Source organism: Dermacentor variabilis, chromosome 8 (assembly GCF_050947875.1).
Source record: "Dermacentor variabilis isolate Ectoservices chromosome 8, ASM5094787v1, whole genome shotgun sequence".
NCBI classification, from domain to species: Eukaryota; Metazoa; Arthropoda; class Arachnida; order Ixodida; family Ixodidae; genus Dermacentor; species Dermacentor variabilis.
This window is the reverse complement of record NC_134575.1, coordinates 96,980,720-96,995,590: the sequence shown is the minus strand read 5'-3', so window position 1 is coordinate 96,995,590 and position 14,871 is coordinate 96,980,720. Positions and strand designations below refer to the sequence as shown.

Sequence of the window (14,871 nt, the reverse complement as noted above, 5' to 3'; positions counted from 1 at the left end):
TGTCAAACCCAATTTTGGCTACGTCGGCGCCACCATGCAATCATGAAGATCCTTTGAGCACAGGCAGTGTAGCCGCTCATATTGAATGCGACTGCACACTGCATTTTCTCTACATTTTGTGCAAAATTACTGCCGCCGACAATCTTGCATCACTTTTTCCCCTCCGACCATGCTTTCAAAAGAAAGTGCCACGCCATGATACTACATCGTCCTTTGTTCCTGCTCCAATACGGCATAACACTTGCCGATTATCACCGTTGACTGAAGACATTCAGCCAGAAACTTCATACTCTAAACAATCTGCAAGAAAAAGAAGAGCTTTCCGCTGCCACTTTCTGCAACAGTGAACAGCGCTTTCGGTTTCTTCTTACAACATTTCAAGAAACAACGGTTTCTTGGAACTGACACTGAATCAGTGTAGCTTCCACATGCAGCAGCAGTTTTGCATTTGGCCAAATGCAGAATAGAAAAACAGAAAAATAAGTCGTCAGGTTCAACCCTCGGCCATCCATTTTGCCATTGTAAAAGCAAGATCTAGATGCCTTCTGTTCCACAGCGTAAGCTAATGAGGATGCGAGACTTTTCCCAGGAGTGTTCGTGCAAGTATGGGCTTCTCACAATCGAGCACTATCCACTTTCCAGACAATAGCCACCATTCTACACAGTTTCTCAGCAAGTTTAATGCATACCACAAACAGGGGCCGGCGCTTACAGAATCCCATGATGAAACGTACAGACAGGTGGAAACAACAACTGTCCCATGATCTCAGCTGGCTTGCTCACATCCCGTTGATGGCCAAAATCTGGATCTCAAACTGCAGGTCTGCATTAGGTGGGATCGTGGAGGGAAATGGGTTAAGGACAAACATCCGGACATGCACACTGGGGCAAGCAGTACACTGATCGAAATTACTTTACCTGCTCGAGTCTAATGCACTGTCGATTGCAATAGCACACAAATTTTAATAGAAAGGGAAAACTGTAATTCACCCGACATCAGCAAGACACTACAAAGGACAACCATACGGGCTGCACAGAAAGCTTCACAGTTGAAAAATTCATCCCAGTTCAAGAATCATGCCCAGGACCGATGCGTTTCTGGGGTGCTCACTCTGCCGTGCGATTTAAACAAGAGGCCAGGTGACAGAGTGAGGGCAAATTAAGCAGCACCACGAAGCACATGGACACCAAATATGGCAAATCCATTCTGCAGACAAGTTGAACAGATTTTAATAAAAGGGAATATTGGCATCTGCCACAAAGTGGCATGTTGCTACAAAGGAAGTCTGTTTCTCAGAGAAAGCTCTCCATTTGAAACCTTTGTCCTAGTCTGGGGATCAAACTAGGGAACTTGACTACAAGTAAATCAGCACTGCTACACTAGAAAAAAAAAAAAAGAAAAAGTTAGGCCACACCTCTTGAGGTGCATCCAGTCCCCAAACAATATTGGTCTTGTCTTGCTTGCATTCAATTTCTTGAATACTTTACACTCGCTACTTTCCCGTTGAGAATGCTACGTCACACTGATACTGCGCACCCTGTTCGCGACCTGGGAGTGCTGCGAGCACAGTACTAAAGAAAGGAAAGGAACGCAAGATCGACGACTGTAGTGGGTGCAAACTTAAATTGGCGGCAAACCACCAGACCTTCGAGGCTATGCTCTATAGCGCCTAGAACGACGTGGCCACGTGGTGAAAACTAGGTGGTGGCCAAACCGCATCCTTGAATTAAAGTCAACCCTCAACTTGACTACACTTCTCGTTTAGAAAGAAACATGTCCCTGTCTGCATTAAAATAATTACGGTACTGCACTTACGTCGTCGTGGCTTGCTCCAAAAAGCTATAGGTGAAATTTATGTTGCCAACCAAAAACTTGCAGTCTGCCTAGGAGATTGTATCTGTTCTAGACAAGCTCGTTAAATGAGACAGAGGGGGAGCATTCAAGGAAAGGGCTCCATTGCGTACACAGCAACAAAAAGGATATCCCCATGCTGGAAATCCCTGTGCGCCGTATGCCTTGAGGCCGCAGATGGTGAGGCGCGACAGCTCGTGCTTCTGCATCGACAGGCAGCCTTCGTCCCAGCCGCGGATCACCTCGCCAACGCCCACACGGAATGAGAATGGTTGCTGCCCTGGGTCACGTGTGCTGTGCGCCAAAAAAGGAAGCAAGGGAACGCTTCAAGGGGTGCAAGAATACACTCGCATAGACTTGCCAAGGTAGCAGCATGGGCTTAACATTACAAAAGCCAGCAGCAATGAAGTATTGGGCTACACAGAACGACTACCTTCAGCATAGAGGGGGAGCTGAGGGGGCAGACTGTTGTTCGCAACCATGTAAGGCCGTCATACAATGAAGCCAGGGAAGGCATAGGGAAAATTAACAGTGCTTTTAATTTAAATGTACATTATATAGGAATGTATAGAATTATATAAATATTATTCCACCGAGATCAATTTCCCTCTCCTGCTTCCTTTCATATTTTCCTTTGCTTCATTGTCTGTTGGCTTTACATGGCTGCGAGTAACAAAAAACGTGTGGCGTCACTAGCACATAGCAACAGGGGTCGTTACTCGTCCAGTTCTGAATACCTAACCATTGTGTACTTGCCCTGCTGCCCTAACCATTCGCCTACGTGTGCGGCACTTGTGGCATAAAGGCAATATTGACAAGCACCATTTTAACTATAGAGTTCTTGGCTTCTTTTTATGTCCCTGTGTTGCATTGTTATATCTTTATGACCTTTGTTTTTATTATCTACCTTGTATAGGCTCCCCCTTATGTAATACCCCGACAGGGGCCTTTAAGGGTCAATAAATTATGATAATGAAACCACTGGATTTTTTGCAGGTACTGCAAGCTGCCACTTCAACCTGCTGACAGGCGTACATTAGCCATTGCCCCAATTCATCCTGAACGAACTATTACCAATATATGGCTTGAGAATGCCAATGGACTGGGTAAAACCAATTAGAGTACTAGAAATGAAATTTATGAGGCCTATCTGACAGATCTAGATAGAGGCACCACTGCTACTTAATGCGTTGTAGCCTGCTCAATATCCATGTATGCTCCATTGGATCCCTTGTACGATATTACATTCTACTACTGTCATTTTTAATATTGCAGAATACATTAACTTTTTTTTAAGCCCGTGCTACAACAAAGGCAGAAACTCCATTGCAGCTAACCAGCCAACGGGCGACAATGCAAGCTCCATGCACGTTAAAATTACCCCTGCGAACAGCACATGAACAAAAAGATTGGCAAGTTGGTACGGATTCATAGCTACGCTAGGGCAGTGCGATAAAACAGAAAAGACGAATGTCTCTTGTTTGCTGCATCTTTTGTCTGCTGCATCACTGCCCAAGCACAGATACGTGTCCATGTGAATACAAAGCACTGCAGGAACACTTCAGGTAAGTATATATATATTTCAGAGAATTTAGGCGGTACAACAAGGTGGCATTACAGAACTATAGAAATATTAAAATTTTCTACAGTTGAACAAACCTCAATATAAGGAACTGTTGGACATGACGAAGCAAATTCGAAATGTCTCACCAAATGAGCATGTAATCGGATGAAATTTTTAAGGTGGGCACAATTTCCTTCTCACAAGCTTCAACCCTACTTAAAAATTAAAATTTCCAAATAATTGCAGTGGACTAGAGATGGACACTTGATTACACAATTCTCATTCTGCAACAGAGAACCAGAATATTAAACATGGGTTGCCACATTAATGCAATAATGTGCCTCTTGCAAGATGCTTGCAGAAGCCAAGCTACCTAAGGGATGCAATCTGGCTCAGAGCTGCCGAGACGAAAAATATAAAAAAAAAATAAATAGCTTTGTGAAAGTGAATTTGTTGAAATATGCATTTTTCAGAATCTACAGCTACTCTTGCACACATAAGACTAATTTTATACTTGCAAGATTACTGCATTTTGCAGTATTACTTGCAAGATTACTGCATATTTTAGCTACAATTTTATGTTACATATACGAGTTGAATCTGAGCCAAAGTTGCTTTGAAATGGCACTTTTTCTCAAAACATTCTTTGTCACTTCACTAGCTTACTGGAGCGATATATCTCGTGATCTAGAACAGCTGCTGAAACTACAATTCCTTTCTTCTAACAAAGTCCGATCAGTGCATCATAGTGCTGGAAGCACATTCATTTTCTGCCAATATATATTAAATATTAGATTTTTTTCCTCTCCATAGTCGTGGTACAAACTATAGAATGACAATGATTTGAAAGCCGATTCCAGCTGCATAGACTGCATTTTTTCGTACCGTATTTACACGATTGTAAGGCGACCCCTTTTTTAAAATTTGAAAGGCTGAAGTTGGGGGGGGGGGGGGGCGACTTACAATCGAAACCAAAACATGGCCCCGCCAAAAAAAAAAGCGATACTAACGAAAGCTACAACGTAGGTACAATTTTATGTTTGCTCTATGGCCCTACCCGTATCTTTTCGCTATCCCGCGTGTTTGTTCGCTTTTCGGAAGGGTTTTTCAACATTTTTGAGAGTCTTACAGTGCATGCAACACTCATGGGGGGTGGCGATAGTTGATGGAAGCGCCGCTGTTCCCATTTGCGGCGGCACCCTCAGAACGGCGGCGCTTGCGGGGAGTATCGGTAGTTCATGGAAGAGCAGACACCGATCGCGGTTTTATCTCTGTTTAAGGGCATTGGTATTGGTTAGACGAACTTTTTGACGCGTTCCACTTGACTGCCGGCTACGCGCTACTTCTATGCTTTCCGAGTCGTCATGAGTGCTGCAGGCCCACTAATCGTTCGGCACTCGTTCACAGTAGCGTTCAAGAGGGCTGCCATCCTTTACGCCGAAGAAACAAATCACTGCGCAGCGGGCCGCAATTTCGATGTTTCTAAACGGGTAGTGCGAGAGTGGCGACTGCAGCGAAGCGAAATTTTCACCTTGTGACGGCAAGTGAGAAATTTCCCACGTGCCGAAGTCTGGACGCTGTCCGGAGCTGTAGGCTAAGCTTGCGGCGTACGTCGCTGAAATGCGTGATCGGTCCCTGCCATTGAAGTGTGACGTGGTCATGAAACAAGCCCGGACCTTCGCCTTAATTTTAAGGTTCTGCTCCGCCGTGAGTACAACGAGTGGCTGGCGGCAGAAGACTGCGAAATTACGCCAACCGGACCTGTCAAAAGAGCCTCCCTGACGGCTGCGTGTGGTTGGATGCATTTGGCGTGGGCTGCTGTTCTGCAATATGTCCTGGTGCGGTCGTTGGCCAAATTTGAAATTTCGCTGGACCACGACGCGCTGTGGGACCGCAGCAACGATGACAGCACTAGTGAAGACGAGTAGTCCAGTGACCATGTCAGCTACTAATAAATTTTCGTTATCGAATGCGCGCTAGGGTATGCTCTTTTTTTTCCAGTCAAGCGATATGGGGGGGGGGGGGGGTCGACTTACATTCGAGTCGACTTACAATCGTGTAAATACGGTATATCCACATATCCAATATTAGCTTTATGCTTAGGACTTTTTCTACAGTCTCCAGAAAATACCGTGGTAGCTTTATCTCCTGAGCTAGTTGACGAACAAGAATAATCGTTGCATATTTGAAGTCAATATGAACTAAAGCAGTCGATTTTCACCATGTTTGGCCAGAAAACAGGAAATATCACAACCCACGTCCTCCCTTAATGGCACCAGGGAAGCTACATACGATTGCCTATAGCTAGGAGACGAACGGGAGGGAAACCATCATTGCCTCCAGTTTGATAATAGACTTCACAGCCAACAAATTGCCGAGGCATGCTTGCCCCTCTAAATAGATCACCATGCTCAACAGTACATGAATAAGGCAACACATCAAAAGCAAAACACTGCCGATAAACATAATTTTTTAAGTTTTATCCCCATGACGAGTAAAAAAATTGCACCGTGTCGAAGTGCACACAATTATACAGGCAATGATTCAGCAATGGCCTTCCCAGTCTGCTGCCAACACATTGTGTTGTTGAGATGTGGTGGGAGCTATGAAAAACTCCCGATGACAACTGAACATCTTGCTCAAGCAAGGCTGCGTTCAAAGGTTCGCAAAGAATTATCAGGCTCGGCTCGGAACGATAGGCGACAACTTGCACTTTTCTAACTGCTCTCGAGGTCCGGTCAATCAGACGCCATTCCCGCTCACCTTTTTATGTTCGTGTGGCACACTGGTTATATAGTGCAAGCAGGGTGCCCAGTAACTTCCATAACTCAAGAGACTGGTATTACCTTCGCTATAGCATTGGAAGAGGATGCCTACATTATTCAACCAACAAGGCAATAGTGTGTAGACAGTAAACATGCAAATGCAAGCCTGAGGGTCTTGAACAGCAAACACATTCACTTCTACGATTAGATTTAAAAAGCCGAGAAATGTGCAAATGCCTGTTAATCTGAAAGACATGAAGAGAGGAAGAACAAAAAGAGTCTGTTCGAGTCTGTTCATGCAACATGCAAAAGAAAAGGCTGTATTGTACTACTGTATGCCTAACTTAGAGAACTTCAGTCTGACAGCTGTACTTGCAATCACAACTGCAGTGCCCACTTAGTACAGCAATTGAAAGCACAGAAAAATGGCTGCAGATTCTTGCAATACAGGGGAATACTTTTTCTCGCTCTTTCCCTCATATCCCTGGAAGATTTTTTTTTTTTTGCTAAGTAGCAATAAAATGCTGCATCTAACCTTTACAATTCACAGGTGCACTGAGAGTGACAACGCTTTATTAAAATACTTAAAGAGGTGATAAACAACAAAATAAATAGTTATACTACCCTTGCCTTACCGTCCTCTACCCGCCTTCCGAATTTTCTTTCATGCAATAACTTCGGTGTACGTTCTAGAAAAGAACTTGCACTGGGTCTTCAAATCTGACAGTGTTTCGATATGCATCCAGCAGTCTACATCTTACCAATTACCCCACTTAGTTTTGCACAGAAAGCAAGCATCTTTTTTCCTGCCCACCTCTCGTTTCCAAGAGCTTCTCTGTACACACGAGATCTATACATCTCGCCAACTCAGCTGTTTAGCGAAACCTAGGGGTTGTGCCAGCCAACCAAAAAGAACCAGAAGAAGGGGTCATCCATTGTCCAATGCTCACTGCACTCTGCATGACTTGAACAGAATGGAAGCTTCAGAAGTAGTGCACAATGGACAAGCCCTCCTCTTCCATTCTCTGGAACATGCAGCTGGCTATAGTTATCGACTGGCTGACACAAGCCCTCGGTACTAGAAGAGGGCCACAAAGTAACACGAAGTAGACAGGACGAGCGCCATCGCTCCGAGTGTTCATTGTGCCTCGTAACCCCAGTAGCGATGCTTCACTAACTAGACCACTCTTGCAAGCCCCATGCTACGCTCTGCTGCACAGATTTACCGAGGTGGAGTACATCGCCAACCCCAATTTTTATTTTTTGCTGGTCGAACACGACTGCTATTAAACACAAGTACCATGGCCCCTATATTTTCTTAAAATAAAATAAAGCCATTCACTGTCAAACACATGCACTCCGGCAGTAACAACGCGAAGGAAACAGCACTGCAAGTTGAACTTAAGAGCACGGCAAGTGTCGTTAGCAGCGAGCAAGTCTAAGCCATCTGTTTAGTGCTTCCGACCCCCTATAGACAATTTCAGAGAACTGCCACAATTGCTTAATTTTTTACTGAAGTCCGGGACAAACACCTGGGCTCAGAAAGATATTGTGAGCGACTCTGGATAAATTTTGATTACATTTGTGCATAATTATATTTTGCCCAACCTGAAACAGTCACACCCGAGGATCAAACGTACGAACTATAGCCCCTGAGCTACACTAGAGTCTTCACGAGCTCTTAATAAGGGCATCTTCTTCATTGGAGATCAACAATGTCATGAACATAAGCATGCACACGTACTGAGCATTACAAATATGCCTCACACCGTACTGAAGTAAAATGTGCACGTACTACAGCCCAGGACGGCAGAACCAGCGTCATCAAAAACTGAACACATTCTATGGAGGGCCGAAGCTAAACAAGCAGTCCAAGGCCATGCAGGGCAACGATACTTACCCGCTCCCAAAACACCACCGAGCATTAGCAATATTTCACAGCCGTCACAGGGAACGGGCCCCTATAACCTTCAAAAAACCCTCTGAAGAAAGGAAAAAAGGGGGAAAAGAAAGGAAAAGAAAACAGGAAGGCCATTGACAGGCAACTCACAGGCAACTACACATTGAAGGCAATTTCATGCAAGCCCAAACGAGGGCCAACAGCAATACATACTTGCGCAACCTGGAAACATACACTCTGCTGTGAGCAGTGCTAGCCGAAATTTAGTGGGCTTCAAATTTTCGGCTACAGGCACATGGCAACAGTGACCGGTCGAGGAGCTGAAGTGACATTTCTTCCACAGTGAGAAAATTTCCCCATGCCCCCAACAGCTGGAACTGCCACTTTAGACATATGCCGCAAAAAGCGCAGCAGAATACATTTAAAATTTTGCTACAGCCTAGGAACAAAAAAGAAGTGTGCCCAGAAGCTCTGGAAGCACGCTCCTGTACTTTGGGTGCAGCCACATTACGATATGCCAATGCAACATGTCCTGTGGTTTGCCATCTCTGCCAGTCTTTTGCACTGAAGCTTGAAGGGCCCCATACTAGACCCCTTTGGAAATGTTACACCAAAAGTTGTAAAGCGTAATTAAAGAATTTGTTTAAATGGCTTAGTATGGATGAAGACAAGGGCCAAATAAAATGCTGGAAATTTTGTCGGTTGCACCTGCCTATTTGGCATAGTTACCTATGCTACCTTGGCCGTATTTTGTTCCTTAAGTGGGAGGAAACACCACAGCGCTTACACACACACTTTTTTTTTTTAACTGTGGTGGAAGCATGCAAGCATACTCTGACTGAGGACAGTGGTGAGGATTCGGCAGTAGAAAATAAAAGCGATGGCGATTTGAGAGGTTACGAGCATTCAACTCCTTTCAGCTGACAGCTGCTCGAATCAGCGGTATCGGGAGCACATTGTCACCCTCAGCAATACCAGTCAGCAGTATTTAATTACTCTGAAAGATGCACGAAAAAAAAAAATCAGATGAAAATAGCTTAGCATTGTCTGAATTAAGCGATTTGTTTCATCAGGTCTAATTTTAAGATTCTGCTCTCGGAACACGACATTTGTAATGAAGTGGTCTGCATAAAGATATTCCAGATCCCAGCAACTTTGTTATGAAGGTAACTGACTATTTGCTGAAATATTACCACACATCAGAAGTATCAGTGCTTCTGGTTCCAAGTTTTCATAGCAATACTGAAGGTGCCATTTTACTTTACCAGCTCGAGCTTAATTTGACAAAATTGGACAAGTACGCTCAATGACACGACTGCTTTAAATAGGCATATCAATACGTTTTAACTATATTGCTGGCACTTTCAACCAATAAGCAGTGCTTTTTTTATTTTGTGTGGAAACCTCGCCGCAAACTTTCCACATTGACAGCAGACATTTCCATCGTGCTATTTAATGAAAAATACGCGTGGCAATGGCTTCAGAAATGACGGCAGTAATTAAGGAGCCAAAGGCCTTAGTCTTCCAAATATCTGGCCCACCTGATCATGTGTTGTGGCGCAACAGCTTTACGCACTTCACAGTGACACCTATGCCTGCACTATACACCGTAAGAAAAGGCTATCACTAACACAAAGTTTTCATCATCACGTTAGGTGCATGCCATAAGGGCAGTTTGCAACACTGCCTTCTGCAACGTAACGATGCCAGAGCTGAAGTTTGCTTGAGGAATGTATAGTCTTGTGAAGAAAGCTTGAGCACCACACGCCGGACCATGCCACACGATGCAACAAAGTGTGCAGTAAAAGCTGCAAATTTGCAGGAGTGTTAGCGTAAGTGCACAGGTCAACAAAGTTCTACCACCAACATTGGGAACTGGCTGTCCCGAACTATGGCACACCTGAAAACACTGGCAACATAGATTAGACAAACTTTTACAGTTAGGCAAAAATATTCACACAATTGTCAGGCTCATCACGGCACCTAGGCGCCACCTATGGCATTGGATCTACCTTAAACATACTGAAATCAGTGGACTGCTAGCGGCGTCAAATACTTGCATGACGATTTCGCTGATAATAAATTACACCTGCACGCAACTAATATACCATGCAACAGAGTTATACCAAGCAACTAACCAAATTTGTCAGCATGACTGTATCAACACCTACACTGGCAAATTATCACCATCACAGGCTACCTTGCACTTCATCATAAAGATACGTTGTCAACTAGAGTTCTTTTCATACTTCGCAGTAATTTCTTGCTTACACTGATTTCTACGGAATACTAGAACTCCACGTAAGGCTATGTCAATTAATGCATTATTTTTTGCTTCCAGTATACGACATACTATGTTCTAGTCACCAGCGCAAACGGTGCACTGTGGCCACAAGAAAGTGCAACTGCTCGTTTGGCGGTAAATTTAGGTGCACAGACTGTTCCATGTTATTGCGCCCCATTTTGAAACATCAAAGGCATCAACAATAATTTTCCATTTGGCCGAAAAGTGCTCCCTCATTAGCAGAGAAAATGAGAAAAGTTAATACAGTGTCACAGGTTTTAAGGTACTTTCACAGGTGTGGGCCTGTTTGTGTTAAGAAGCTTCTCAAAGCTAAACAGGTTAAGATTGTATTTAACTCGAGTTTCTTGTCCTGAAATCGCGATACGATTATAGGGCACGTCATAGCAGGCGACATTATTTGATTTGAACCAGCTGGGGTTCTTTAATGTGCACCTAAATCAAAGTACACAAGCATTTTCTTTTCTTTTATGCATTTCGCTGCCAGAGCCAGGATCAAACCCATGACCTCGACCTAATACACCTTAGCCACTAGGTTGGGATGGAAAGTAAAAAGTCCCAAGCAAACAGCCTAAACTTGATATAACAAGGAGCCGGCACAGGAATTTCAAGCCTTTAGGATGGTGAGATGGCATGAGCTGGTCCAAGTTCATGGCATGAATGGAGCGCGCAAAGCACGAAAGTATGGGAAGATGGATGTGTGGTTAACGAAAAGCAGTACAAACACAGCACTTGTGTTTCCGCCTTTCCGCTGGCCACACACTTATCTCGCTGCACTTTGGTGCTCTGTGCTGAATTCATGCCATTAATTTTACGCCTCTCTTGCACATCTCTTTTGGAAAATGACTGCAGCTGGACAAGCCATTTTCTTTGCATTTTGTTTCCAATAAACTTCAGTTAAGACTGCTTTCCTAGTAAATTTCCAGGTGTGCATAATTTTTTCAATTTTATTCACACTGCAACTAACATTGACATTGGGGAAGCTAGATAAGGCGAACAATCTTTAGTACATGCCAAAGAAAGCCACTGTACTTTATATACATGAAGGATTACAAGAGTTGCTAACGAACTTAAATTATGCAGAAACAAGTGCTACTACTATTTTCATAGAGTAAGATTGAAACTGGCTAGCTGGTTTGACTTCATTGTGACTTCATAAACTGACATGGTTGAATTGGACTATTCATTCCTTGCTTGCCTTCCTTGCTAATATTTTTTCTTACTTCGTTACCTGAAGCCCCGTGTCCACATCCCATCACGCCTAACAAATAACTCATAGAAAAGTTTATTATGTGAATGCTAAGAGGCAGTATGGTGTATTGGTCACAACGTTAAGAGAAACAGTAGAAGACAAAGGCTAACACCGAGTGTGACCTTCCACTAGCATTTAAGCCTCAGTGGCGTGTTCTGCAACTAGAGAAGTGTCCGGAGATAAGGGTCTGTAAACAACGCAAGAAAACAAACCGATGTTTAAAGTCGATGACGAGGCATGCTAGTTAAAATATATTAACAAATACATTGAGTAGCGCTTGACGTCCCAAATAAGGCTACAAGCGCAGTGCCAATAGGCCCCGTAGTAGAGAGCTACATTCGGGTAAATTCTGACCACGTAGGGGGTTCCTTAAGTGCACCGAAGCGTCAGCACGCGAGCGTTTTTCGCAATCCGGCACCGCTGGAATGTGGCCGTCGCAGCCGGTAACCAGAACCAGCGACCTCGTGCAACGACACGCGAAGCGGAGAAAACAGCGCTACGATTTTAAAGCGCATTTGCGGCACAATTCACACCTCACCACACTGGGGTTGTGAAAACTAATCGCTTCGCAAATAACGCCCGAGTTTGTACTACCGAATATGACTCCGCGTTTTGACACCGCCTAGGCCTGTTTCGTCGAACCGCGCCGGTAGCAATTTTATAAGCAAGCGACGCAAAATTAGTCGAAATAATTGTTGCATCGAAAAACTAGAACTGTTACAAGCAAACGTACGCCGACGATAACGGCGGTCTCGAGGAAAAACAAGGTCATTTCCTCTGAGCGAACTTCGAATGACAATGCAATTCGCGCGCACTAGATCCAAGGGTTTATCTCGCTCACACGGCAAACTCATGTGGCACTAGACCGACGATTGCGCAGATTAGCACGAATAGCCGCCGTTTAACCAAGCTAAGCGTGCCCGAAGAACGGCTGCGGTTAACGAGCTCAGCAAAGCCGCTACGGCGAGGCAAGCGCGAAGCCTCGTTTGACGCCTCGCCGGCCTCGCAAGAGTTCACTCCCCCGCTGCCACCCCCCCTCCTTTTTTTTTTCTCTCATAACAAGCTCTACGTAACCAAAGGCCGTGAAGACTGCGATGTTTCCTCGTTCAGATCTGCGTCGCCGCATATCGAAAATACTAGGGTCGAGCGTTCGGCTCAACTTGAAAATGAGGCCGCAGGCGACGCGAATGGCAGAGACATACCTCCAGAATTTCCTGGGCGGATTCGTTAGCAGGCCGGTGCAGTGGACGGTGATGCTGTCGCCGACGTTTGGTCGAGGCCCTATGCCCGGCTGTATGACTGTTTTGAGGACACCAGGCGTAACCTGGTACGACTGGGCCATCATGTTGGCGTACAGTTTTAGGCCGTGCGGGGGTCGAAGTCACGAAAGATAAGTTCCCGGGCGCGGGAACAAAAAGCAATGGAGGCTGACAGGCAAGAACCGCGCTGGCGTTTGCGATGCGTGCGAGGGGACGGCTGCGGCTGGATTCACCGTGCGGTTGGATTGGGCTGGAACGATCGTACTGACGATGGTGACTGCTAGCGCCGCTGCTGCAGGCGCGATATTTGAAAGCAGACAGTGCGCCGTTACGAGGGCAATTGCTGAACTATATTTTTATCGCCGCTAGATCTTGTAGATGATCAGCATAGCCGAAATCTGACTAGTGTAGATGCCCAGTGACCAGCGTCTTTATCCTAGCAACTTTTAAACATACTTTTGAGCTTCCCGCCACTGCTATATGTCGTTGCACAAGTCTGAATTCTGGGTTATTACGAGCAAAAACCACAATTTGATTATGAGGCGCGCCGTAGTGGTGAACTCCGGATTAATTCTGACCGCCAGGAGATCTTTAACGTGCCCCCAATGCGCGGTACACGGTTGTTTTTGCAAGATTGCATTAAAACGCAAGTCGCTACATGGATGCCAGAACCACGTACGAAGAGTATCATAGTGTCTTCTAAACATATCACTTACGATACATATAGGTGGGCCAGTAGCGCGCTGCTGAAGGAATCACAGAAATTTCGTATTCCGTTAAAAGACCGACTAACAGCTAGGCTGAAAACCTATAGCTGTTCTCGTTGCCGGTGCCTCGCAGCTTTCCCGATGGCGCAAATGGGTTAGTTGCATTGCGCATTTCGCTATAAGTGGATTACATTGTTTTTGTTTTTACGGAGGGAAAAGGGGCTGGGGTATAGTTGGAATTGAGCACGCGCACATGTGCATCTCATCTAATCCTGCCCCATTTCACCATGTCGCTCCCCCATTTCCACTAGCCCCTTTTCAAATCGAGACAAATGGATTCAGTGGAATTTCGTTATGACGAAGTTGCATATCGCATATGAAAATACCTTTTTTACAACCGATACTTGTTATAAGCATACACGTTGATATTGGCGAAAAAAAAAAAATCGCGATCCCATATCTTGCGAAAGAAGCGCAAACGTCAGCGAGAAAAAAACAAAATGGCGAAAGTCATCGAGACGAGCAAGCCAGAAATGATTTTGATGGTCCGTCCGCGGCTCGCCGTGGCGACACGTGTGCATGAACATTAGCTTACGTCGCGTTTTGCGCCATGCGTTGGTTTGGCCACTGCGGGCCTGCGGTCCACCAGCCACCCGGCCGCTTGCGAAAATGCACATGCCCATCTTGGATGTCATTTGAAATTGATGTAGCCGAGTAGCCACCGACCGATTTTCGGACACGGCAACTCATATTTCCGCAGGCGTTTTTCGGCCGCACCCGGAGCCGAACTCTGCTACTGCTGCCGTCTGTCTAGCCTATGCGCGTGAGCTCACGCTTGCTTTGACGGCGAGCTTCCCGTGTCACGTGTCGCAGGCAGTCCGTCGGTGACATCTTTCACCGCTAGGCCTAATTCCATCTCCGCTTCGTCGGTATGGTGCCATGTCGACGTGGCGGCAAATTCGTTCACGGCCGCTATGTTTGCGCCATCGCAAGCACGGATCATGTACAAAAAATCCAGCGGCACCACCTTCATAGCGACGCTCGAAATTTCAATTGTCGTTAGTGAAGACGGGGACATGTGGCGGTGCCAAATGTCTGAAAAACGAGACGTATTAAACCTTGGTCGGCCACTGTATTTGACATTTTTGCTATCGGAATACATATTTTGAGATAACTTAAAAAAAAAATTTTATAACCGACAGTATCCGATCGCACACTTTTGGTTTCGTTATAGCGGGAGAATACTCCACTGAAGCAAAGTATGACCAAC

The 14,871-nt window shown here is 45.2% G+C and overlaps 1 protein-coding gene across 1 annotated transcript; it reads right to left on the bottom strand.

The window, feature by feature from the left end:
* Nucleotides 1-655: 655 nt before the first annotated feature.
* On the bottom strand, nucleotides 656-13,131 carry LOC142590429 (uncharacterized). The gene is made up of 3 exons (XM_075702529.1): nucleotides 12,838-13,131; nucleotides 1,985-2,146; nucleotides 656-840 (listed from the first exon to the last, which is right to left on the bottom strand). The coding sequence occupies exons 1-3, from the start codon at nucleotides 12,978-12,980 to the stop codon at nucleotides 780-782; spliced, it is 366 nt and encodes a 121-aa protein (XP_075558644.1). The 5' UTR covers nucleotides 12,981-13,131; the 3' UTR covers nucleotides 656-779.
* Nucleotides 13,132-14,871: the final 1,740 nt, after the last annotated feature.